At 43.9% G+C, this 25,623-nt stretch overlaps 2 protein-coding genes across 2 annotated transcripts; both read right to left on the reverse strand.

The window, feature by feature from the left end:
• Positions 1-600: 600 nt before the first annotated feature.
• On the reverse strand, positions 601-5,305 carry LOC141075604 (uncharacterized). The gene is made up of 2 exons (XM_073562714.1): positions 5,217-5,305; positions 601-1,758 (listed from the first exon to the last, which is right to left on the reverse strand). Exon 2 carries the CDS (start codon positions 1,649-1,651, stop codon positions 740-742), a length of 912 nt encoding a protein of 303 aa, XP_073418815.1. The 5' UTR covers positions 1,652-1,758; positions 5,217-5,305; the 3' UTR covers positions 601-739.
• Positions 5,306-5,848: 543 nt separating this feature from the next.
• Positions 5,849-13,097, reverse strand: LOC141075647 (oocyte zinc finger protein XlCOF29-like). The gene is made up of 2 exons (XM_073562757.1): positions 12,965-13,097; positions 5,849-6,073 (listed from the first exon to the last, which is right to left on the reverse strand). Exons 1-2 carry the CDS (start codon positions 13,040-13,042, stop codon positions 5,849-5,851), a joined length of 303 nt encoding a protein of 100 aa, XP_073418858.1. The 5' UTR covers positions 13,043-13,097.
• Positions 13,098-25,623: the final 12,526 nt, after the last annotated feature.

The following is a 25,623-nucleotide window of genomic DNA, read 5'->3' on the forward strand; positions in this document are numbered from 1 at the left end:
TTATACCCCCTGTGACGCCCACCAAAGCAAGCCAATCACTTGCATGCCCTTCTGAAAGATGGTGGTGACCCGTGCCTATGTCATCACGTTGCCCACAGTGTCCGTGGATCCTGATTGGCTGAAAAAGAGCGCAAAACAAACTTTTGAAACGCGACTTTGGCGCGTAAGTCGCCGACCTCGTGGCCGACCTCATCCTAGGGTCGGGTTTCGTTTCATGAAACCCGACTTTGCCAAAAGTCGGCGACTTTTGAAATTTTTCGACCCGTTTCGCTCAACTCTAGTCAATATTAAATAGTCTCCTGATGAGTCGCCTTTGGTGAGGACGATGAAACCCATAGAAATGAGAGGCTTGGAGAGTGAGTGTGTATATGTCACCTCACCCTATATACTGAGACGTGGGGTACATGTTTTTTCTATTAGTCACCTACTGACTAACCTTCAGGGGGTGAATTATGGGTATAGTTTTACATTTGGAATAAAGTTTAGTTTTATACTTTTGTCAGCAAACATGAGGAATGACAAGAGACAACCCATTTAAGAAGATTCAGTTTTGGTTAAAACTATTCCAACACTATGAACACAAGAAAGGCTTCTCCCCTATGTGATGGCTCTGATGTTTATTAACAGTTCATTTCCAAGTAAAACATTTCCCACATTAAGAAAATGAAAAAAGCTTCTCCTCTATGTGACTGCTCTGATGCCTAACAAGAAGCACTTTCTGGTTAAAACATTTCCCACATTAACAGGAAAAAGGCTTCTCCCCTGTGTGGGTTCTTTGATGGCTATCAAGACTTATTTTCCATTTAAAACATTTCCCACATTCTGAACATGAATATGGCTTCTCTGCTGTGTGGATTCTCTGGTGCTTAACACAATTTGATTTATTGTTAAAACATTTCCCACATTCTGAACAGGAAAAAGGCTTCTCTCCTGTGTGGATTCTCTGGTGCTTAACACAATCTGATTTATTGTTAAAACATTTTCCACATTCTGAACAGGAAAAAGGCTTCTCCCCTTTGTGAGCTCTCTGGTGAGTAACAAAATGTGATTTCTGGTTAAAACATTTCCCACATTCTGAACAGGAAAAAGGCTTCTCCCCTGTGTGAGTTCTCTGGTGAGTAACAAAATGTGATTTACGTGCAAAACATTTCCCACATTCTGAACAAGAATAAGGCTTCTCCCCGGTGTGAGTTCTATGGTGATTAACACAATCTGATTTATTGCTAAAACATTTCCCACATTCTGAACAGGAAAAAGGCTTCTCCCCTGTGTGAGTTCTCTGGTGATTAACAAAATGTGATTTCTGGTTAAAACATTTCCCACATTCTGAACAAGAAAAAGGCTTCTCCCCTGTGTGCGTTCTGTGGTGAGTAACAAAATGTGATTTACGTGCAAAACATTTCTCACATTTTGAACAGGAAAAAGGCTTCTCCCCTGTGTGAATTCTCATGTGGTTAACAAAATGTGATTTCCATGTAAAATATTTCCCACAGTCTGAACATGAAAATGACTTCTTTCCTTTAGCAGCAGTTTGTTTTTTATTGCCTCTTTTGTGACTTTGATTTTCCTTAGTAGTCGGTAATGAATCAGAAGATGGGACCTGTTTCATAAGATCAGATGACAGATCTTTGCTCTGAATGGATGATGGCATATCTAGAGTAATAGCAATCACTTCAGTTGTATCTTGTAGGATCTCAAGATCTTCGGATTTAAAAATTGAAGATGTCAGCTGTCCCTCTAATCTACTGTTACAGTCATCTGCTAAGATAAAAAGCAATTATTATTTTTAATAAAATATCCGAGTTTTATATTTTTGAACATTTCTACTTACACTGTCCATAAAAATGGCAAGCTATGTAAAAAAACTTTATTTATTTACCAAGACAATGACAGTTCACAGTCTAATAGAAAACCTTGTTGGATGAACCAGTAGTGTGCGGTGTTCAACTGTTTGTTCATTCTGCCTCCCAAATATTGAATAAAAAGAAACCAATCAATGTTGTGTAGGCAAAAATAATACCAATTCTCATATCACAAAAAACAAGATCCCACTCAGGTCCATCATCTGTCAGTGGAAAAACAGAGTTTCCCACACTATTAGTGGCTCAAAGGCTGTTGAAAATCAACAAGGTTGCCATAAACCAATCCAGCAAAATCCGCTCTCACTTCGGAGTCTTGCAGTGTGCGCAAACAACATTTGGGATCCCTGTATTTAGCAATATTATAGTGAGAAGAACCCACTTAATTTGCGGTGTGTGTCTCCTGGAGCACAATCTGGGCACTATGTGCTGGGTAAGAAAATGGCAAATGTGTAATTTTCACTCTCCAACATCCACTGTGTGTTAATTTCCGGAAAGTTGCTGTGGAGTCAAAATATTCACTCCTCCTACACACGTGGTCAAAATTGTTGGTACCCCTCGTTTGATGACAGAAAAACCCACAATGGTCACAGAAATAACTTGAATCTGACAAAAGTAATAAATAAATCAAAAATCTATCAAAATGAACAAATGAAAGTCAGACATTGCTTTTCAGCCATGCTTCCACAGAATTTAAAAAATAAAACTCATGAAATAGGCCTGGACAGAAATGATGGTTCCCTTAACTAAAATATTTTGTTGCACAGCCTTTTGAGGCAATCACTGCAATCAAACAATTTCTGTAACTGCCAAGGAGACTTCTGCACCTCTCAACAGGTATTTTGGACCACTCCTCAAGAGCAACTGTCTCATGTTTGAAGGTTGCCTTTTCCAGACGGCATGTTTCAGCTCTTTCCAAAGATGTTCAATAGGATTTAGGTCAGGGCTCATAGAAGGCCACTTCAGAATAGACCATTGTTTTCCTCTTAGCCATTCTTGCATGTTTTTAGCTGTCTGTTTTGTGTTGTTATCCTGTTGCAAGACCCATGACCTGCGACTGAGACCAAGCTTTCTGACACTGAGCAGCACATTTCTCTATAGAATCCCTTGACAGTCTTGAGATTTCATTGTTCCCTGCACACATTCTAGAAACCCTGTGCCAGATGCAGCAAAGCAGCCCCAGAACATAACAGAGCCTCCTCCATGTTTCACAGTAGGGACAGTCTTCTTTTTGTGATATGCTTCATTTTTCCGTCTGAGAACATAGAGCTGATGTGCTTTGCCAAAAAGTTCCATTTTTGTCTCATCTGTCCATAGGACATTCTCCCAGAAGCTTTGTGGCTTGTCAACATGTAGTTTGACAAATTCCAGTCTGGCTTTTTTATGATTATTTTCAACAATTGTGTCCTCCTTGGTCGTCTCCCATGAAGTCCACTTTGGCTCATACAATGACAGATGATGCAATGTGAAAGTGATGTTCCTTGAGCTTGAAGTTCACCTTTAATATGTTTAGGAGTTTTTCTGGGCTCTTTTGTTACCATTCGTATTATCCGTCTCTTTGATTTGTCATCAATTTTCCTCCTGCGGTCACGTCCAGGGATGTTGGCTACAGTCCCATGGATATTAAATTTCTGAATAATATGTGCAACTGTAGTCAAAGGAACATTAGCTGCTTGGAGATGGTCTTATAACTTTTACCTGTAACATGTTTGTCTATAATTTTCTTTCTAATCTCCTGAGACAACTCTTTCCTTCGCTTCCTTTGGTCCATGTTGAGTGTGATACACACCATGTCACCAAACAGCACAGGGAGGATCTGTAGCCTCCTCTATAAAGGCCACTCACTGATTCCAGGATTGTAGACACCTGTGATGCAAATTAGTGGACACACCATGATGTAACATGTCCCTTTTGTCACATTATTTTCAGGGGTACCATCATTTCTGTCCAGGCCTATTTCATGTATTTTATTTATTTTTTTTAATTCTGTAGAAGCATGGTGGAAAAGCAATGTCTGACTTTCATTTGTTCATTTTCATAGATTTTTAATTTATTATTACTTTTGTCAGATTCAAGTCATTTCTGTGACCATTGTGGGTTTTTCTGTCATTAAACGAGGGGTACTAACAATTTTGACCACATGTGTATAGATTATAACCCTCAGTGAATTAATTTATAAAATGGAATCACTTTATGGGGATATTGACTATTCTGTCATTTAGTTATATTAGGGCTTCTGCATATGGTGTGTCTAATCTAATCTGGGATCTGGTCCTGCTGTCCAGCTGGAGTAATCTGCTCCCTACTTCAGCCAATTGGAAAGTACAACACCCTACTAAAGCGCAAAGCACATGGCCGGAATCTGCCAGATACAGCGTTGTTCTCCTCTGGTTCAGTCCTCTGTGCTCAGCTCCTGGTTTGTGTATTTGTTTTCTGCTGTGACCGTGGCCCGTTTACTGACTACTCTTGTGTCTTCTGTTTCTGTATTCTGTCCTTCTGGGTCTGACCCAGCTACCTGACTATTCTTCTTGCCCTCTAATACCACAGAAAAGCAGGTAACACCATGGGCCAAGCCTAGGGGTCCCAGTGTAAGTCTAGGTCCATGTAACGGTGTTAAAGGGCGATGAGGAAGGCAATCCTTGGGATATGGAAAGCAGAAAAGATAGTGCCAAGCATGTTCATGGTGGATATCTTTTGATGATCGCGTATACTCATTGCTCGGATGTCCTCCGAGTATTTTGGTGTGCTCGGAGATTTAGTTTTTGTCGTCTCAGCTGCATGATTTGCGACTGCTAGACAGCTTGAATACATCTGGTAATGCCTGTTATTAGGGAATTCCCACATGTATTTGTCCTGTCTACAAGTCACAAATCATGCAGCTGAGATGTCGAAAACTAAATCTCCGAGTACGCCAAAATACTTGGAGGACACCCGAGCAACGAGTATACTAGCTCATGACTAATTGTGTCTGCAAACTATTCCAGCTAGATCTTTATTCAAATAGCTAAATGGCGCTCCTTCCCTTCTGAACACTGTCAGCACATTCTACGTACGATGTTATTTGGCTTTGTAGTTTATAGATCTGAGCAGGTAACGGTATCATATAAATCTTGCTTTAAGGGATCACCCTCACACTAATACCAGGAGGTAGGTGGATCCTCCAGGTTGTAAGTTCTATAGAAAAGGGCTTTCAATGCCCAAAGTCATTTGAACAGTTTTGGGTGGAGGAGAATGTTGTGGTCTAGAGGCAAAATGGTGATCATGGTAATACGGCTGGACTACACCACCGATAAAGCAGCCACAGCCGGTGACTGAGAAGAATCTGTGACTTCTCTGCATTTAGTTGTTACTACTCACCTGGGTAGTCATATGTGGGAATCTCCTCTTTACACCACTCATCACCCCTCACATATGTCTCTGTAGTTTTAATATGGGTCAGATCTTCACCCTGAAACAAATATTGTAAAAGTCACAGACAGATGGAGAAGTCCCATCTATGATCAGCTCTAATCCTGCCATCTCCACCGTTCTCATTACACAAGTATAAAACATATAATACTGGTGGATAAAACAAGACTGAGCACAAGACCTTCACAGCCGTCTACACATCATAGGGGAGATCTCCTGACACCTTCTCTCCATCTACCTGATGATCCTGAGGAGCACTGGGATCTTCTTGTGTATAGTCCTGTAGAAGAAGAGGACGGGGACATCTCTCTGGTGTTGTCCTCTTACTGGATAGATCTGGAGGAAACACATACAGGGACTGAATTCATTCTCTACATACAGATAATTATAGGCCGTGTGTATTTAGTCCTGTCTATTACCTGGTGATGTGAGGGGCTGGGGAACCTCCATTATGATGTCCTTGTACAGGTCTCTGTGTCCTTCTAAATACTCCCACTCCTCCATGGAGAAATAGACAGCGACATCCTGACACCTTATAGGAACCTGACACATACAATGATACCGTCATCCCCCCGAACCCTTCATAGTGTTACTGTATAATGTCCCAGCATTCCCAGCAGTGTCACCTCTCCAGTCAGCAGCTCAATCATCTTGTAGATGAGTTCTAGGATATTCTGGTCATTGATGTCCTCATGGATCAGGGGGAGAGGTGGAGGCTCCGTGATTGGGCTCAGGGGTCTTCCACATCCCTCAGGCACAGGGTCCTGACAGCGATCACTAGAGGTCTTCTTCACCACTGTGTAATCCTGGTAATGGAGAGACACTTTAATAAATCTCACTACAGATATTTCCAGAGTCCTCACCTCTCTAGTTCTGCCCATCTATGTTAAGGGCTGGCGGAACGGTATGGTGGTATGAGGTGCGTTAACAGCCCGGGGTGTTGTGAGTTCATTTTCCCCTTCGTCACTGAGGTCTGGTGAACTCCCTATTCTGGTAAAGGAAGGTAATGAGCCTGGTTATCAGGCACCTGAGCCTAATGAGGATGACTGGCTGAGTGGAGTCACGGACTGGATATAAGGCTGCCGACACCCTTCTGCCCTGCGGGTGATTTCTCTGTGGACTTCTAGGACACCAGTCTGATTCCTGCTCCTCTAAAGCTAAGTTTTCTGCTTTGCCTGTTAGCATTTGTGTTTTGTTTTTGTTTTCCTTGCTTTTCTGGATTCTGCCATTCCCTGCTGGGGTGAGCTGAATCTCCTTTTGCCTGTTGCTCTGTCTTCAGAATATTCCTGAGTACTGACGTAGCTTTTTGAAGCCTAGCGTCTTCAGGGCCTTTTTTACTGTCAGTCTGTTGGCTCTTATTTTCATAGGGTTTTTCACGGATTGCAGACAGCAGCCTTCCTGTCCTTTCCTATGTAGGTAGTTTGGGCCCCGTCTTTGCTCAGTCTATCTTTCTGTCTGTGTTAGTGTTTTCATCTTGCTTCACCGTCATTATATGTTGGGGGCTGCCTATTGCTTTGGGGTCTGCTCTGGGGCAGTTTAGATTTCCCCTTTCTTTCTTTAGGCCTATTTAATTCTCCGGCTGTGATCGAGGGGTCTAGGGCATCGTAGGAACCCCCCACGGCTACTGTTAGTTGTTGTGGATAGGATCAGGGGTCTGCAATCCGATACCTGCCAACCTCTCTGGTTTTCTGGACTTAGCTAGCATTTCTGTTTTTGCCTCCTACGGTGACTCAATCATAACAGAATCACCCGCCATACCGCAGATCCTAGGGTACTCAATAGCAGGAAAGAATTGTGTTTAAAAAAAAAAAAAAAAGTGTGTGTATATTCTTTCCTCTATATCTCTGAGGCCGTAGGGGGAATTTTTTTTTCTCTCAATGGAGATAAAGCAATTGTCTGATCGTGTGGAGCAGCTCGCTGCGGAAGTGCGGGGAATTTCCCCCTACCTTGCTCGTTCGCATGCTGTTGAACCAAAGATCCCTACACCTGATGTATTTTTTGGGGATCGATCTAAATTTTTGAGTTTCAAAAATAATTGTAAATTATTTTTTGCCTTGAAGCCTAACTCGTCAGTGAGCTCCACGCAGCAGGTTAAAATTGTCATCTCTTTGCTGTGTGGCGATCCCCAGGATTGGGCGTTTTCTTTGAAACCAGATGATCCTATTCTGACTAATAAGAACGCATTCTTTCAAGCTTTAGGGTTGTTGTATGACGAACCTAATGCTATTGATCAAGCTGAAAAGACCCTGTTGGCATTGAACCAGGGTCGAGATTCTGCAGAGTTGTACTGTCAAAAGTTCCGAAAGTGGGTGGTCCTTACTACCTGGAATGATAATGCCTTGGCTGCTCTCTTTTGGAAGGGTTTGTCAGAAGCCATAAAAGATACTATGGTGGGATTTCCTGTTCCCTCTGGTCTGGACAATTCTATGTCATTAGCCATTCAGGTTGATGGGCGTTTACGTGAACGCAGGATTGCACGAGAGGTGTTGAACAGACGTCTGAACCTATGCAATGTGATAGAGTTTTGTCTAAGGCGCAACGTCAGGAGTTCAGAAGGCGTAATAAGCTGTGTTTTTTCTGTGGAGATGCCTCGCATATTATTTCTGTTTGTCCTAAACGAGAGAAACGCTTTGCACACACGTTTTCTGTTGGTGGTGTTCAACCTAAATTTCTTCTGGCAATTACTCTGATCTGCAGCGCTAAACCTAATGGACTTGGATTTTGCTAAACGTTGTGGATTTCCGATGACACCTCTGCAGACGCCTATCCCTTTGAGGGGGATTGATGCTACTCCTTTGGCTAAAAATAAACCTCAGTTTTGGACCCAGGTGGTCATGCGGGTCGCCCCAGACCATCAAGAAAATTGCAGATTTTTGGTGTTGCATGGTCTGTATGATGCCGTTGTTCTGGGGTTTCCCTGGTTGCAAATTCATAATCCAGTTTTGGATTGGAAATCTGTGTCTGTGGTGAGTTGGGGTTGTCGGTGTGCCTTTAGTGAGGCTCCGGTTTTTTCCACCTCTCCTCAGTCGCATGATGTTCCTGACTATTTGGCGGACTTTTATGATGTATTTAGTGAGAATGAGTCTGCGTCCTTGCCTCCTCATAGGAGTTATGACTGTGCAATCGAACTAAGCCCGGGGTGTAAATTTCCCAAGGGTCGGCTCTTCAATTTATCTGTACCCGAGCACGAGGCTATGCAGTCCTATATTAAGGAGGCGTTGGAGAAGGGTCATATTAGACCATCCTCTTCACCCTTAGGTGCCGGTTTTTATTTTTGTGGCCAAAAAGGATGGTTCTTTAAGGCCTTGTATTGATTATCGTGCCCTCAATAAAATTACTATTAAATATCAGTATCCGTTACCCCTGATTTCGGATCTATTCTCTAGAGTTAGAGGTGCTTGCTGGTTTACCAAGCTTGACCTCAGGGGGGCGTATAATCTTATCCGGATTAAGCAGGGGGATGAATGGAAGACAGCGTTTAATACTCCGGAGGGACATTTTGAGTACCTGGTGATGCCTTTTGGGCTCACTAATGCCCCTTCTGTCTTCCAGTGCTTCATGAACGATATTTTCCGAGACTTTGTCGATAAATTTTTGATTATCTATCTGGATGATATTTTGATCTTCTCCAGGGATTGGGATTCTCATGTGGAACATGTTCGGACTGTGTTCCGGATCTTGAGGGAGAATTCCCTGTATGTCAAAGGATTGAAATGCCTTTTTGGAGTACAGAGGATTTCATTTTTGGGATTTATTTTGTCTACGTCAACTATTGAAATGGACCCGGCCAAGGTACAGGCCATTTATGATTGGGTTCAGCCCACTTCTTTGAAGGCCCTCTAGAAGTTTTTGGGTTTTGCTAATTTTTATCGGAAATTTATAGCAAAATTTTCTAGTATTGCCAAGCCATTGACTGATCTGACTAAGAAGGGTGCTGATGTGTTGAATTGGTCTCCGGAGGCTGTTGCTTCCTTTCAGGAGCTGAAGCGAAGATTTACCTCCGCCCCGGTTTTGCGGCAACCTGATGTCTCACTCCCGTTCCAGGTAGAGGTGGATGCTTCTGAGATTGGTGCAGGAGCTGTTTTGTCCCAAAAGGATCCTGTAACATCTAAAATGAATCCCTGTGCTTTCTTTTCCCGAAAGTTCTCTCCATCTGAACGTAACTATGATGTGGGGAATCGGGAACTGTTGGCCATGAAATGGGCATTTGAGGAGTGGAGACATTGGTTGGAGGGAGCTAAACATCAAGTTGTGGTCCTCACTGACCACAAGAATTTGATTTACCTAGAGTCGGCTAAACGCTTGAACCCTAGACAGGCTAGGTGGGCCTTGTTTTTTACACGTTTTGATTTTGTGGTTTCTTTTCTACCTGGAACTAAGAATGTCAAGGCAGACGCCCTCTCTAGGAGTTTCTTTGCTGATTCTCCTGTGGTGACCAAGCCTGCTACCATCTTAGGCGAAGGGGTAGTTCTTTCTGCCATCTCGCCCGATTTGAGACTTGCTCTGCAAGAGTTCCAGGAGGACAAACTTGAGCGTTGTCCCAGTGGAAAGTTGTATGTTCCTGACCAGTGGAAGAAGAGAGTGATGTCTGAAGTTCATTGCTCTGTATTGGCTGGTCATCCAGGTATTTTTGGTACTAGAGATCTGGTGAGTCGCTCTTTTTGGTGGCCCACCTTGTCTCATGATGTCAGGAATTTTGTGCAGTCCTGTGGGACTTGCTCCCGGTCTAAATCTTGTTCTCGCTCTAGTGGGTTGTTGATGCCTTTGCTGGTCCCCAGGAGGCCATGGACCCATATTTCAATGGATTTCATCTCTGATATGCCGGTCTCTCAAAGAATGACTGTTATTTGGGTGATTTGTGATAGGTTCTCTAAGATGGTTCATCTTGTACCACTCCCTAAGTTGCCATCTTCCTCTGAGTTGGTGCCCCTGTTTTTGCAACAGGTGGATCGCTTACACCGGATTCCTGAGAAAATTGTATCTGACAGAGGAGTTCAGTTTGTGTCTAGATTTTGAAGGACTTTCTGTTCCAAGCTGGGAATTCAGTTGTCCTTCTCCTCTGCTTTTCACCCTCAGACCAATGGGCAGACAGAGAGAACAAACCAGACCTTGGAGTCGTATTTGAGATGTTTTATTTCCGCTGATCAGGATGATTGGGTTTCATTTTTGCCCTTGGCCGAATTTGCTTTAAATAATAGAGCTAGTTCTGCCACTTTGATGTCACCTTTTCTTTGTAACTTTGGGTTTCATCCTCGATTTTCTTCAGGGCAGGTGGAGCCTTCTGCCTGCCCAGGTGTTGACACTGTGGTGGAGAGAATGCACCAGATCTGGGACCAAGTGGTGGATAAGTTATCTCTCTCCCAGGAAAAGGCCCAGCGGTTTTCCAATCGACATAGGACCATTGGTCCCCAGTTTAAGATTGGTGATATGGTGTGGTTATCATCAAAAAATATTGCTATGAAGGTGGCTTCTCCTAAGTTTAAGCCTAGATTTATTGGACCTTACAAGATTTTGGAGATTATTAATCCGGTCTCTTTTCGATTGGCTCTTCCTGTCACATTTAAAATCCATAGTGTGTTCCATAAGTCCTTGTTGAAGAGGTTTGTTGAACCAGTTGTTCCTGGGGTGGCACCTCCAGACCCTGTATTGGTTGAAGGTAACATGGAATATGAGGTAGAGAAAATACTGGATTCCCGTTTGGCTAGACGGAGACTCCAGTATTTGGTTAAGTGGAAGGGTTATGGTCAGGAGGATAATTCCTGGGTCTCTACCTCTGATATTCATGCCAAAAAATTGGTGCGTGTCTTTCATCGGGCTCACCCCGATCGCCCTGGTGGCGTGGTTGAGGGTTCGGTGACCCCTCCTCAAGGGGGAGGTACTGTTGTGAGTTCATTTTCCCCTTCGTCACTGAGGTCTGGTGAACTCCCTATTCTGGTAAAGGAAGGTAATGAGCCTGGTTATCAGGCACCTGAGCCTAATGAGGATGACTGGCTGAGTGGAGTCACGGACTGGATATAAGGCTGCCGACACCCTTCTGCCCTGCGGGTGATTTCTCTGTGGACTTCTAGGACACCAGTCTGATTCCTGCTCCTCTAAAGCTAAGTTTTCTGCTTTGCCTATTAGCATTTGTGTTTTGTTTTTGTTTTCCTTGCTTTTCTGGATTCTGCCATTCCCTGCTGGGGTGAGCTGAATCTCCTTTTGCCTGTTGCTCTGTCTTCAGAATATTCCTGAGTACTGACATAGCTTTTTTGAAGCCTAGCGTCTTCAGGGCCTTTTTTACTGTCAGTCTGTTGGCTCTTATTTTCATAGGGTTTTTCACGGATTGCAGACAGCAGCCTTCCTGTACTTTCCTATCTAGTTAGCTTGGGCCCCGTCTTTGCTCAGTCTATCTTTCTGTCTGTGTTAGTGATTTCATCTTGCTTCACCGTCATTATATGTTGGGGCCTGCCTATTGCTTTGGGGTCTGCTCTGGGGCAGTTTAGATTTCCCCTTTCTTTCTTTAGGCCTATTTAATTCTCCGGCTGTGATCGAGGGGTCTAGGGCATCGTAGGAACCCCCCATGGCTACTGTTAGTTGTTGTGGATAGGATCAGGGGTCTGCAATCCGATAGCTGCCAACCTCTTTGGTTTTCTGGACTTAGCTAGCATTTCTGTTTTTGCCTCCTACGGTGACTCAATCATAACACCGGGGTCACCGTGCAGAGATGGAAACCAGCTGCGCAGTAATGGCGGTGACTATACGGCAAGTAATAAAGAGACACACGAGGGCTGTTGATTCACAGAACCGCACAATGTAGGTGCCGAAGCCTGTTAAACTCACAGGGCTTGGCCGGATGAGCACTAGTATACAAACACAGGACTCCGCCCCAAGGACACGGGATTAGAGCCCCTCTAGCGCTCGGTGCTACTGTAGCAGAGCCAGCAAGAGACCAAATGAGAGATAACGCACCAGAGTGCACTGCACCAGTCTGGCGGAAGCCACTAACCACCCAGAGTGGGGAGGAAAGCGATAGCTTTGCGCACGGCGCCGCACTGGCGGTTACTGCTACCTGGCGCAGTAGGACAGTGCCCTAAGCAGAGAGGCACAGTCGGAAGCTAGCAAGTGCAGAGGACTGGGATGCACTGTGGCATATAGCTTAGCCACTGACAGACCTGACTTCAACCACTAGACCCTAACAACATACACAATCAAGGGTAGGGGTTTCATGAGTCATTCGAAGTAAAAAGCATCCGTCATCATGCACACCATAAGGCACAAGAGTCTATACTAGCATATGGCCGAGTGGCCATGTGACTCTTTTATAGCGGTGTCCTTCCAGGACCTTCCCAGTAGTGGACAAATCCGAGCAGGAACGGGACCTGCGCATGTGACCTCCGACCTCCAATGTGAGGTCGTCCCATAGGCATGATAAGTACCCAAAAGACAGGACTTAGTCCCAGAAGTGTCTACTTGCTGCTGACTCAAGCATGGAGTTATAGCAGAGCCAGAAGGAGCAACCAGATGCCTAGCATCATCCTGGGAAAGACGCCTGGACCGATGCCTCTGCTGAGCAGGAATCTCTGCAGCTGCAGAGGAATGGGAGACCGCAGAGGACATGGCTTGAGATTCCCCCTGTACAGTGGGGGAACTCAGCACCTAACAATGTGTTATTCCCATAGATATAAATGATGCAATGTGACGTCATCAGAATCCCTCACCTCTCCAGTAAGCCGGAAGAGGATCTCTAGGGTGAGGTGTAATATCTTCTCCGCCATCTTGTCTCTGTCCATATCCATCTTTGATGGGTAAATCAGGAAAATTCTCTTCTATAGAAGATCTTCACTGAGAGGATCCGATATTGTAGAGACCTGAATGAGAAGATGAGCTGATGTAGCATCATAAGAAACCACTTGCTGATGTGAAAAGCAAACATGACGTCTAAGAAGGTGTGACAGTTTGGCTGAATGCCCCCCGCCTCCAAGTACTCGATAGTATGGGGCGGCCTAGTTACTACTATACTTACATGCCTAATAATGGTGTCTGGGCTGCAATGTACGAAGGTCTATTAGGTCGGGCAAGAGGCAGCGTCCAATAAGTTACCTTATAACGCCCCCATACACATTAGACTAAAGTTCCATGAAAGCACTGATTTCGGGGGGTTTGGCCGACCATATAATGTATTTGGGGGCCTCCCGACAGATGATGTCAGGGCAGAGAAGGATCCGGCATCCTGAATTTCAGAGGATAATCCGTTTGTTCTTCCTGTAGATAATCCTCCTCTAGAGGAGTCTGGAGGCGACTCTCTCATACAGACCACAGGAAAGCTGGAATATTTGTGTGTATGGGGGAGTCGGGAGAGATCGCCGTCTGCCAAATGACCGTTCAGCCAACTCTGATCTCATGTGTATGGGGCCGTTAGCATTACACTGACAGGCAGTGATGATACACGTCACTACAGTAGTACAGGGCGTCACCGGAGCCATCAGAGGCTTGTATGTTGTATGATCGCACTGATCAGAGGGGTTTAAAAAAGGTTTAAAGTGGAAAAAAAAAGATCACAGTTTCAGCAACAAGAAATATCCGTCACTATATGGAAAGCAGAGTCACTGCACAATGTTAGTTACGTCACGTCCATAACTACTTTATTATACTCTATTATCCTGTACACAGTGGAGTAGATAGAAATCACAGATCCCACAGCAATAGCTGGAATTGGACCCTCCAACGTAAAGAAAAAAAATCTCTATCTATATATCTAAAGGAAAACGGCTTGACAAAGACGGGTTACCGTTGAACCGTTGCCACCTGAGGATCAGTAACGTATCCACTGTTTTCACATTTAATTTGAGTGCTGCCTATTTTTTTCCTTTTGATAATTTGGCTGTTTGGACACTGTTGAATAGGTTTTGCATCTACTATATTATTTTGGTAGTGCTGCCCTTTTTTCTTGATTTATCTATATATATATATATATATTTGGCAGAATCATATCTCCTGACTCTGCAGTTAGCCAGTGAGTATATATTGATGGCACGGATTTTATTCTTCCCATTGAGCTGGCTCTTCAAGACCCGTCTTACCCTTTGATGGTATATGGATATTGCTGCTTTCCTTGCCTCCTCATCATGGTTACCGTATCCCTGTGAGATGCCGAGGTACTTGTAGCATGTCTGGATATCTGCTATGTGCCCTGCTGATAATTCCACTCCATCAGTCTTGACTACCTTGCCTCTGTTTATTACCAACCGGCCGCATTTCTCCACTCCGAAGGACTTCTCTGTAGTTCCTTGTCAGTTGGATCAGTGAATTGATGTCTCGTTCATTTTTCGCATACAGCTTGATGTCATCCATGTAGAGGAGGTGGCTGATGGTGCTTCCACTCTTGAACTTGTATCCATAGCCAGACTCTGTAATTATCTGACTGAGGGGCTTCAAGCCTATGCAAAACAGCAATGGGGACAGTGCATCACCTTGGTATATGCCGCATTGGACGGTCACTTGAGCTAGTTGTCTTGAGTTGACTTATAATGTTGTTCTCCATAGCCCCATTGAGTTTTGGAGGAAGGTTCTTAATTTGTTGACATTGTTGAGAGCCAAGCATTCACAGGTCCATGTGTGGCATTGAGTCATAGGCTTTCTTGTAGTCAATCCAGGCTGTGCTGAGATTGGTCTGTCTGGATCTTGAGTCTTGAGCGACTGCTCTATCTACTAGGAGCTGGGGCTTAGAGCCTCTGGTGTAAGTCCCAATACCTTTCTGAGCTGGATTCATGTACTGGTTTATATGGTTCTGTAGCTTGGTGGCTATAATGCTTGACAGAAGTTTCCATGTTGCTGTTAGGCAGGTTACTGGGCAGTAGTTGGATGGAACTGTTCCTTTGTTAGGATCCTTCATGATCAGCACTGTTCTTCTGTTAGCTAAACTGGGTGGTGGCCTGCTTCACCATGCGTTCATGTACCGCTATTAATTTCTTTAGCCAGTAGGTGAGGATCATGTCTGGGCCAGGTGCTGTCCAACTCTTCATGTTCTTGACCCGCTGATGGATGTCTGCTTCTTTAATGGTAATTGATTCTTGCTCTAGGTGGTGGCTGTGTTTCATTCTCAGATCTTGCAGTCACAATGCAATGGTGTTGTGTTTTTTCCTTCTCCCATATGTTCCTCCAGTATTGTTCAATCACTGCTATTAGTGGAGTTGCTGCCATTGTGCTGTTCCTCTGTAGTTGGGAGTACACTTTGGATGGTTCTTTGGAGAACAGGGCATTTATCTTCTTGGCCTCAGCTTCTCTAGTGTATCTCCCTAGTCTTGCAGCGAGTGCTGTAAGCCTTTGTTTAGCAGTCTCTTCAGTTGGGGTCAGGCCTTTGTCCAGCTTGGTCTTAACCATGATCTTTACACTCTTCTGTATTTCTGATAGTTGTATGACATTGAAATGTTGGGTGACTAGCTGTTTCTCAGTTAGTGGACATGCAGGTCTTGTATCCACACAGAATTTCCTCATACGCTTCATAGATTCTTTCTCATTTGGTCTGCTGTTATAGTAGCATTTCATCAGATCCAGGTTCTCTTGCCTTGTCCATGAATGGCTTGGTCCAGTAGCCCATTTATCATCAGATTGTCCTGGTTCCTCGACATCTGACGCGGACCTTGGTAATCTGGGCAACATCCCAGCTGGCATGACTCTTTTTGTTTAAGACACTCCCATGATTATTGAGGTAGGCACCATAGTGTTATGGGCCACTACTGGTATATTATGTCAAACAGGGCAGAGCCAGAATTTGAACCCCAGCTTCCCACATTGGTGGCTGTGATTTTACTAAACGTGGCACATGTATTACCAGGTTTTATTATATATTTTACTGAATGTTACTGACTTTTTCCGATGTTAAGAAAATCCTCATTTTACCAATCATGAATCAGAATGTACCATATTCATTCGAATTTATGTTTGGCGATCATTTTCCGAACATATTCGCTCATCTCTAATTTTATTTTTGGAGGTACTGTAGGAACATTATACTGTGCGTGGGGGTATGGCGGTACTGTAAGAACATTATACTGTGCGTGGGGTATGGCGGTACTGTAAGAACATTATACTGTGTGTAGGGGTATGGCGGTACTGTGAGATTATACTGTGTGTGGGGGTATGACAGCACTGTGAGAAGATTATACTGTGTGTGGGGGTATGACAGCACTGTGAGAAGATTATACTGTGTGTGGAGGTATGGCGGTACTATGAGAAGATTATACCATGTGTGGTGGGATGGAGGTACTATGAGAATATACTCTGTGTGGTGGGATGGTGATACTGTGAGATTATACTGTGTGTGGTGGGATGGTGATACTGTGAGAAGATTGTACTGTGTGTGGGAGGATGGTGGTACTGTGAGAAGATTATACTATGTGTGGGGGATGGTGCTACTGTGTGAGGATTATACTGTGTGTGGGGGTATGGTGGTACTGTGAGAAGATTATACTTTGTGTGGTGGGATGGTGATACTGTGAGAAGATTATACTGCGTGTGGTGGGATGGTGATACTGTGAGATTATACTGTGTGTAGGGGTATGGTGATACTGTGAGAAGATTATACTGTGTGTGGGGGTATGGTGATACTGTGAGAAGATTATACTGTGTGTGGTGGGATGGTGATACTGTGAGAAGATTATACTGTGTGTGGTGGGATGGTGATACTGTGAAAAGATTATACTGTGTGTGGTCATGGTGGGATGGTGGAACTGTGAGAAGATTATACTGTGTGTGGTGGGATCGTGATACTGTGGGAAGATTATACTGTGTGTGGTGGGATGGTGATACTGTGAGAAGATTATTCTGTGTGTGGTGGGATGGTGATACTGTGAGAAGATTATACTGTGTGTGGTGGGATCGTGATACTATGGGAAGATTATACTGTGTGTGGTGGGATGGTGATATTGTGAGAAGATTATACTGTGTGTGGTGGGATGGTGATACTGTGAGATTATACTGTGTGTGGTGGTATGGTGGTACTGTGAGAAGATTACACTGTGTGTGGTGGTATGGTGGTACTGTGAGAAGATTATACTGTGTGTGGTGGGATGGTGATACTGTGAGAAGATTATACTGTGTGTGGTGGGATGGTGATACTGTGAGAAGATTATACTGTGTGTGGTGGAATGGTGGTACTGTGAGAAGATTATACTGTGTGTGGGGGGATGGTGATACTGTGAGAAGTTTATACTGCATGTGGTGGGATAATGATACTGTGAGATTATACTGTGTTTGGTGGAATGGTGATACTGTGAGAAGATTATACTGTGTGTGGTGGAATGTTGGTACTGTGAGAAGATTATACTGTGTGTGGGGGTATGGTGATACTGTGAGAAGATAACACTGTGTGTGGTGGTATGGTAATACTGTGAGAAGATAATACTGTGTGTGGTGGAATGGTGATACTGTCAGAAGATTGTACTGTGTGTTGGGGGATGGTGGTACTGTGAGCAGATTATACTATGTGTGGGGGGATGGTGCTACTGTGCGAGGATTATACTGTGTGAGGTGGGATGGTGATACTGTGAGAAGATTATACTGTGTGTGGTGGGATGGTGGTACTGTGAGAAGATTATACTGTGTGTGGTGGGATGGTGGTACAGCGAGATTATATTGTGTGTGGTGGGATGGTGGTACTGTGAGATTATATTGTGTGTGGTGGGATGGTGGTACTGTGAGACGATTATACTGTGTGTGGTGGGATGATGATATTGTGAGAAGATTATACTGTGTGTGGTGGGATGGTGATACTGTGAGAAGATTATACTGTGTGTGGTGGGATGGTGATACTGTGAGAAGATTATACTGTGTGTGGTGGGATGGTGATATTGTGAGAAGAATATACTGTGTCTGGTGGTATGGTGATACTGTGAGAAGATTATACTGTGTGTGGTGGGATGGTGATACTGTGAGAAGAGTATACTGTGTGTGGTGGGATGATGATATTGTGAGAAGAATATACTGTGTCTGGTGGTATGGTGATACTGTGAGAAGATTATACTGTGTGTGGTGGGATGGTGATACTGTGAGAAGATTATACTGTGTGTGGTGGGATGGTGATATTGTGAGAAGAATATACTGTGTCTGGTGGTATGGTGATATTGTGAGAAGATTATACTGTGTGTGGTGGGAAGGTGGTACTGTGAGACGATTATACTGTGTGTGGTGGGATGATGATATTGTGAGAAGAATATACTGTGTCTGGTGGTATGGTGATACTGTGAGAAGATTATACTGTGTGTGGTGGGTTGGTGATACTGTGAGAAGATTATACTGTGTGTGGTGGGATAGTGATACTGTGAGAAGATTATACTGTGTGTGGTGGGATGGTGATACTGTGAGAAGATTATACTGTGTGTGGTGGGATGGTGATACTGTGAGAAGATTATACTGTGTGTGGTGGGATGGTGATACTGTGAGAAGATTATACAGTGTGTGGTGGGATGATGATATTGTGAGAAGAATATACTGTGTCTGGTGGTATGGTGATACTGTGAGAAGATTATACTGTGTGTGGTGGGATGGTGATACTGTGAGAACATTATACTGTGTGTGGGGGGATGATGATACTGTGAGATTATACTGTGTGTGGTGGGATGGTGATACTGTGAGAAGAATATACTGTGTGTGGTGGGATGGTGACACTGTGAGAAGATTATACTGTGTGTGGTGGGATGGTGATACTGTGAGAAGATTATACTGTGTGTGGTGGGATGGTGATACTGTGAGAAGATTATACTGTGTGTGGGGGGATGGTGGTACTGTGAGAAGATTATACTGTGTGTGGTGGGATGGTGACACTGTGAGAAGATTATACTGTGTGTGGTGGGATGGTGATACTGTGAGAAGATTATACTGTGTGTGGTGGGATGGTGATACTGTGAGATTATACTGTGAGTGGTGGGATGGTGATACTGTGAGAAGATTATACTGTGTGTGGTGGGATGGAGATACTGTGAGAAGATTATACTGTGTGTGGGGGGATGGTGATACTGTGAGAAGATTATACTGTGTGTGGTGGGATGGTGATACTGTGAGATTATACTGTGTGCGGTGGGATGGTGATACTGTAAGAAGATTATACTGCATGGGGGGATGGTGATACTGTGAGAAGATTATACTGTGTGTGGGGGTATGGTGATACTGTGAGAAGATTATACTGTGTGTGGTGGGATGGTGATACTGTGAGAAGATTATACTGTGTGGTGGGATGGTGATACTGTGAGAAGATTATACTGTGTGTGGTGGGATGATGGTACTGTGAGAAGATTATACTGTGTGTGGTGGGATGGTGATACTGTGAGATTATACTGTGTGTGGTGGGATGGTGATACTGTGAGAAGATTATACTGTGTGTGGTGGGAAAGTGATACTGTGAGAAGATTATACTGTGTGTGGGGGGATGTTGATACTGTGAGAAGATTTTATTGTGTGTGGTGAGATGGTGATACTGTGAGAAGATAATACTGTGTGTGATGGTATAGTAATACTGTGAGAAGATTATACTGTGTGTGGTGGGATGGTGGTACTGTGAGATTAAACTGTGTGTGGTGGGATGGTGGTACTGTGAGAAGATTATACTGTGTGTGGTGGGATGGTGATACTGTGAGAAGATTATACTGTCTGTGGGGGGATGGTGATACTGTGAGAAGATTATATTGTGTGTGGTGTGATGGTGATACTGTGAGAAGATTATACTTAGTGTGGGGGGATGGTGATACTGTGAGAAGATTATACTGTGTGTGGGGGGATGGTGATAATGTGAGAAGATTATACTGTGTGTGGTGGGATGGTGATACTGTGAGAAGATTATACTTAGTGTGGTGGGATGGTGATACTGTGAGACGATTATACTGTGTGTGGTGGGATGGTGGTACTGTGAGAAGATTATACTCTGTGTGGTGGGATGGTGATACTGTGAGAAGATTATACTGTGTGTGGGGGATGGTGATACTGTGAGAAGATTATATTGTGTGTGGTGTGATGGTGATACTGTGAGAAGATTATACTGTGTGTGGTGGTATGGTGGTACTGTGAGAAGATTATATTGTGTGTGGTGTGATGGTGATACTGTGAGAAGATTATACTGTGTGTGGTGGGATGGTGATGCTGTGAGAAGATTATATTGTGTGTGGTGGGATGGTGGTACTGTGAGAAGATTATACTGTGTGTGGTGGGATAGTGATACTGTGAGACGATTATACTGTGTGTGGTGGGATGGTGGTACTGTGAGAAGATTATACTGTGTGTGGTGGGATGGTGATACTTTGAGAAGATTATACTGTGTGTGGTGGATGGTGATACTGTGAGAAGATTATACTGTGTGTGGTGGGATGGTGATACTGTGAGAAGATTATATTGTGTGTGGTGTGATGGTGATACTGTGAGAAGATTATACTGTGTGTGGTGGTATGGTGGTACTGTGAGATTATACTGTGTGTGGTGGGATGGAGGTACTGTAGGAACTTTATACTGTGTGATGGGGTATGGCAGTACTATGAGAAGATTATACTCTGTGTGGTGGGATGGAGGTACTATGAGAATATACTCTGTGTGGTAGGATGGTGATACTGTGAGATTATACTGTGTGTGGTGGGATGGTGATACTGTGAGAAGATTGTACTGTGTGTGGGAGGATGGTGGTACTGTGAGAAGATTATACTATGTGTGGGGGGATGGTGTTACTGTGAGAACATTATAATGTGTGTGGTGGGATGGTGATACTGTGAGAAGATTATACTGTGTGTGGTGGGATGGTGGTACTGTGAGATTATACCATGTGTGGTGGGATGGAGGTACTGTAGGAACTTTATACTGTGTGATGGGGTATGGCAGTACTATGAGAAGATTATACTCTGTGTGGTGGGATGGAGGTACTATGAGAATATACTCTGTGTGGTGGGATGGTGATACTGTGAGATTATACTGTATGTGGTGGGATGGTGATACTGTGAGAAGATTGTACTGTGTGTGGGAGGATGGTGGTACTGTGAGAAGATTATACTATGTGTGGGGGATGGTGCTATTGTGTGAGGATTATACTGTGTGTGGGGGTATGGTGGTACTGTGAGAAGATTATACTTTGTGTGGTGGGATGGTGATACTGTGAGAAGATTATACTGTGTGTGGGAGGATGGTGGTACTGTGAGAAGATTATACTATGTGTGGGGGATGGTGCTACTGTGTGAGGATTATACTGTGTGTGGGGGTATGGTGGTACTGTGAGAAGATTATACTTTGTGTGGTGGGATGGTGATACTGTGAGAAGATTATACTGCGTGTGGTGGGATAGTGATACTGTGAGATTATACTGTGTGTGGGGGTATGGTGATACTGTGAGAAGATTATACTGTGTGTGGGGGTATGGTGATACTGTGAGAAGATTATACTGTGTGTGGTGGGATGGTGATACTGTGAGAAGATTATACTGTGTGTGGTGGGATGGTGATACTGTGAAAAGATTATACTGTGTGTGGTCATGGTGGGATGGTAGAACTGTGAGAAGATTATATTGTGTGTGGGGGTATGGTGATACTGTGAGAAGATTATACTGTGTGTGGTGGGATCGTGATACTGTGGGAAGATTATACTGTGTGTGGTGGAATGGTGATACTGTGAGAAGATTATTCTGTGTGTGGTGGAATGGTGATACTGTGAGAAGATTATTCTGTGTGTGGTGGGATGGTGATACTGTGAGAAGATTATACTGTGTGTGGTGGGATCGTGATACTGTGGGAAGATTATACTGTGTGTGGTGGGATGGTGATATTGTGAGAAGATTATACTGTGTGGTGGGATGGTGATACTGTGAGATTATACTGTGTGTGGTGGTATGGTGGTACTGTGAGAAGATTACACTGTGTGTGGTGGTATGGTGGTACTGTGAGAAGATTATATTGTGTGTGGTGGGATGGTGATACTGTGAGAAGATTATACTGTGTGCGGTGGGATGATGGTACTGTGAGAAGATTATACTGTGTGTGGTGGGATGGTGATACTGTGAGAAGATTATACTGTGTGTGGTGGAATGGTGGTACTGTGAGAAGATTATACTGTGTGTGGGGGGATAGTGATACTGTGAGAAGTTTATACTGCGTGTGGTGGGATAGTGATACTGTGAGATTATACTGTGTGTGGTGGAATGGTGATACTGTGAGAAGATTATACTGTGTGTGGTGGAATGTTGGTACTGTGAGAAGATTATACTGTGTGTGGGGGTATGGTGATACTGTGAGAAGATAACACTGTGTGTGGTGGTATGGTAATACTGTGAAAAGATAATACTGTGTGTGGTGGAATGGTGATACTGTCAGAAGATTGTACTGTGTGTTGGGGATGGTGGTACTGTGAGCAGATTATACTATGTGTGGGGGATGGTGCTACTGTGCGAGGATTATACTGTGTGTGGTGGGATGGTGATACTGTGAGAAGATTATACTGTGTGTGGTGGGATGGTGGTACTGTGAGAAGATTATACTGTGTGTGGTGGGATGGTGGTACTGTGAGATTATATTGTGTGTGGTGGGATGGTGGTACTGTGAGACGATTAAACTGTGTGTGGTGGGATGGTGGTACTGTGAGATTATATTGTGTGTGGTGGGATGGTGGTACTGTGAGACGATTATACTGTGTGTGGTGGGATGATGATATTGTGAGAAGATTATACTGTGTCTGGTGGTATGGTGATACTGTGAGAAGATTATACTGTGTGTGGTGGGATGGTGATACTGTGAGAAGATTATACTGTGTGTGGTGGGATGGTGATACTGTGAGAAGATTATACTGTGTGTGGTGGGATGGTGATACTGTGAGAAGATTATACTGTGTGTGGTGAGATGGTGATATTGTGAGAAGAATATACTGTGTCTGGTGGTATGGTGATACTGTGAGAAGATTATACTGTGTGTGGTGGGATGGTGATACTGTGAGAAGATTATACTGTGTGTGGTGGGATGGTGATATTGTGAGAAGAATATACTGTGTCTGGTGGTATGGTGATACTGTGAGAAGATTATACTGTGTGTGGTGGGATGGTGGTACTGTGAGACGATTATACTGTGTGTGGTGGGATGATGATATTGTGAGAAGAATATACTGTGTCTGGTGGTATGGTGATACTGTGAGAAGATTATACTGTGTGTGGTGGGATGGTCATACTGTGAGAAGATTATACTGTGTGTGGTGGGATGGTGATACTGTGAGAAGATTATACTGTGTGTGGTGGGATGGTGATACTGTGAGAAGATTATACTGTGTGTGGTGGGATGGTGATACTGTGAGAAGATTATACTGTGTGTGGTGGGATGGTGATACTGTGAGAAGATTATACAGTGTGTGGTGGGATGATGATATTGTGAGAAGAATATACTGTGTCTGGTGGTATGGTGATACTGTGAGAAGATTATACTGTGTGTGGTGGGATGGTCATACTGTGAGAAGATTATACTGTGTGTGGTGGGATGGTCATACTGTGAGAAGATTATACTGTGTGTGGTGGGATGGTGATACTGTGAGAAGATTATACTGTGTGTGGTGGGATGTGATACTGTGAGAAGATTATACTGTGTGTGGTGGGATGGTGATACTGTGAGAAGATTATACTGTGTGTGGTGGGATGGTGATACTGTGAGAACATTATACTGTGTGTGGGGGGATGGTGATACTGTGAGATTATACTGTGTGTGGTGGGATGGTGACACTGTGAGAAGATTATACTGTGTGTGGTGGGATGGTGATACTGTGAGAAGATTATACTGTGTGTGGTGGGATAGTGATACTGTGAGAAGATTATACTGTGTGTGGTGGGATGGTGATACTGTGAGAAGATTATACAGTGTGTGGTGGGATGATGATATTGTGAGAAGAATATACTGTGTCTGGTGGTATGGTGATACTGTGAGAAGATTATACTGTGTGTGGTGGGATGGTGATACTGTGAGAACATTATCCTGTGTGTTGGGGGATGGTGATACTGTGAGATTATACTGTGTGTGGTGGGATGGTGATACTGTGAGAAGATTATATTGTGTGTGGTGGGATGGTGACACTGTGAGAAGATTATACTGTGTGTGGTGGGATGGTGATACTGTGAGAAGATTATACTGTGTGTGGTGGGATGGTGATACTGTGCGAAGATTATACTGTGTGTGGGGGGATGGTGGTACTGTGAGAAGATTATACTGTGTGTGGTGGGATGGTGACACTGTGAGAAGATTATACTGTGTGTGGTGGGATGGTGATACTGTGAGAAGATTATACTGTGTGTGGTGGGATGGTGATACTGTGAGATTATACCGTGTGTGGTGGGATGGTGATACTGTGAGAAGATTATACTGTGTGTGGTGGGATGGTGATACTGTGAGAAGATTATACTGTGTGTGGTGGGATGGTGGTACTGTGAGAAGATTATACTGTGTGTGGTGGGATGGTGATACTGTGAGAAGATTATCCTGTGTGTGGTGGGATGGTGATACTGTGAGATTATACTGTGTGCGGTGGGATGGTGACACTGTAAGAAGATTATACTGCATGGGGGGATGGTGATACTGTGAGAAGATTATACTGTGTGTGGGGGTATGGTGATACTGTGAGAAGATTATACTGTGTGTGGTGGGATGATGATACTGTGAGAAGATTATACTGTGTGGTGGGATGGTGATACTGTGAGAAGATTATACTGTGTGTGGTGGGATGATGGTACTGTGAGAAGATTATACTGTGTGTGGTGGGATGGTGATACTGTGAGATTATACTGTGTGTGGTGGGATGGTGATACTGTGAGAAGATTATACTGTGTGTGGTGGGAAAGTGATACTGTGAGAAGATTATACTGTGTGTGGGGGGATGTTGATACTGTGAGAAGATTTTATTGTGTGTGGTGAGATGGTGATACTGTGAGAAGATAATACTGTGTGTGATGGTATAGTAATACTGTGAGAAGATTATACTGTGTGTGGTGGGATGGTGGTACTGTGAGATTAAACTGTGTGTGGTGGGATGGTGGTACTGTGAGAAGATTATACTGTGTGTGGTGGGATGGTGATACTGTGAGAAGATTATACTGTGTGTGGGGGGTTGGTGATACTGTGAGATTATATTGTGTGTGGTGTGATGGTGATACTGTGAGAAGATTATACTTAGTGTGGGGGGATGGTGATACTGTGAGAAGATTATACTGTGTGTGGGGGGATGGTGATACTGTGAGAAGATTATACTGTGTGTGGTGGGATGGTGATACTGTGAGAAGATTATACTTAGTGTGGTGGGATGGTGATACTGTGAGACGATTATACTGTGTGTGGTGGGATGGTGGTACTGTGAGAAGATTATACTCTGTGTGGTGGGATGGTGATACTGT

The sequence above is a fragment of the Dendrobates tinctorius genome, unplaced genomic scaffold (assembly GCF_039654945.1).
Source record: "Dendrobates tinctorius isolate UK_male_01 unplaced genomic scaffold, ASM3965494v1 ptg000366l, whole genome shotgun sequence".
Taxonomy (NCBI): Eukaryota; Metazoa; Chordata; class Amphibia; order Anura; family Dendrobatidae; genus Dendrobates; species Dendrobates tinctorius.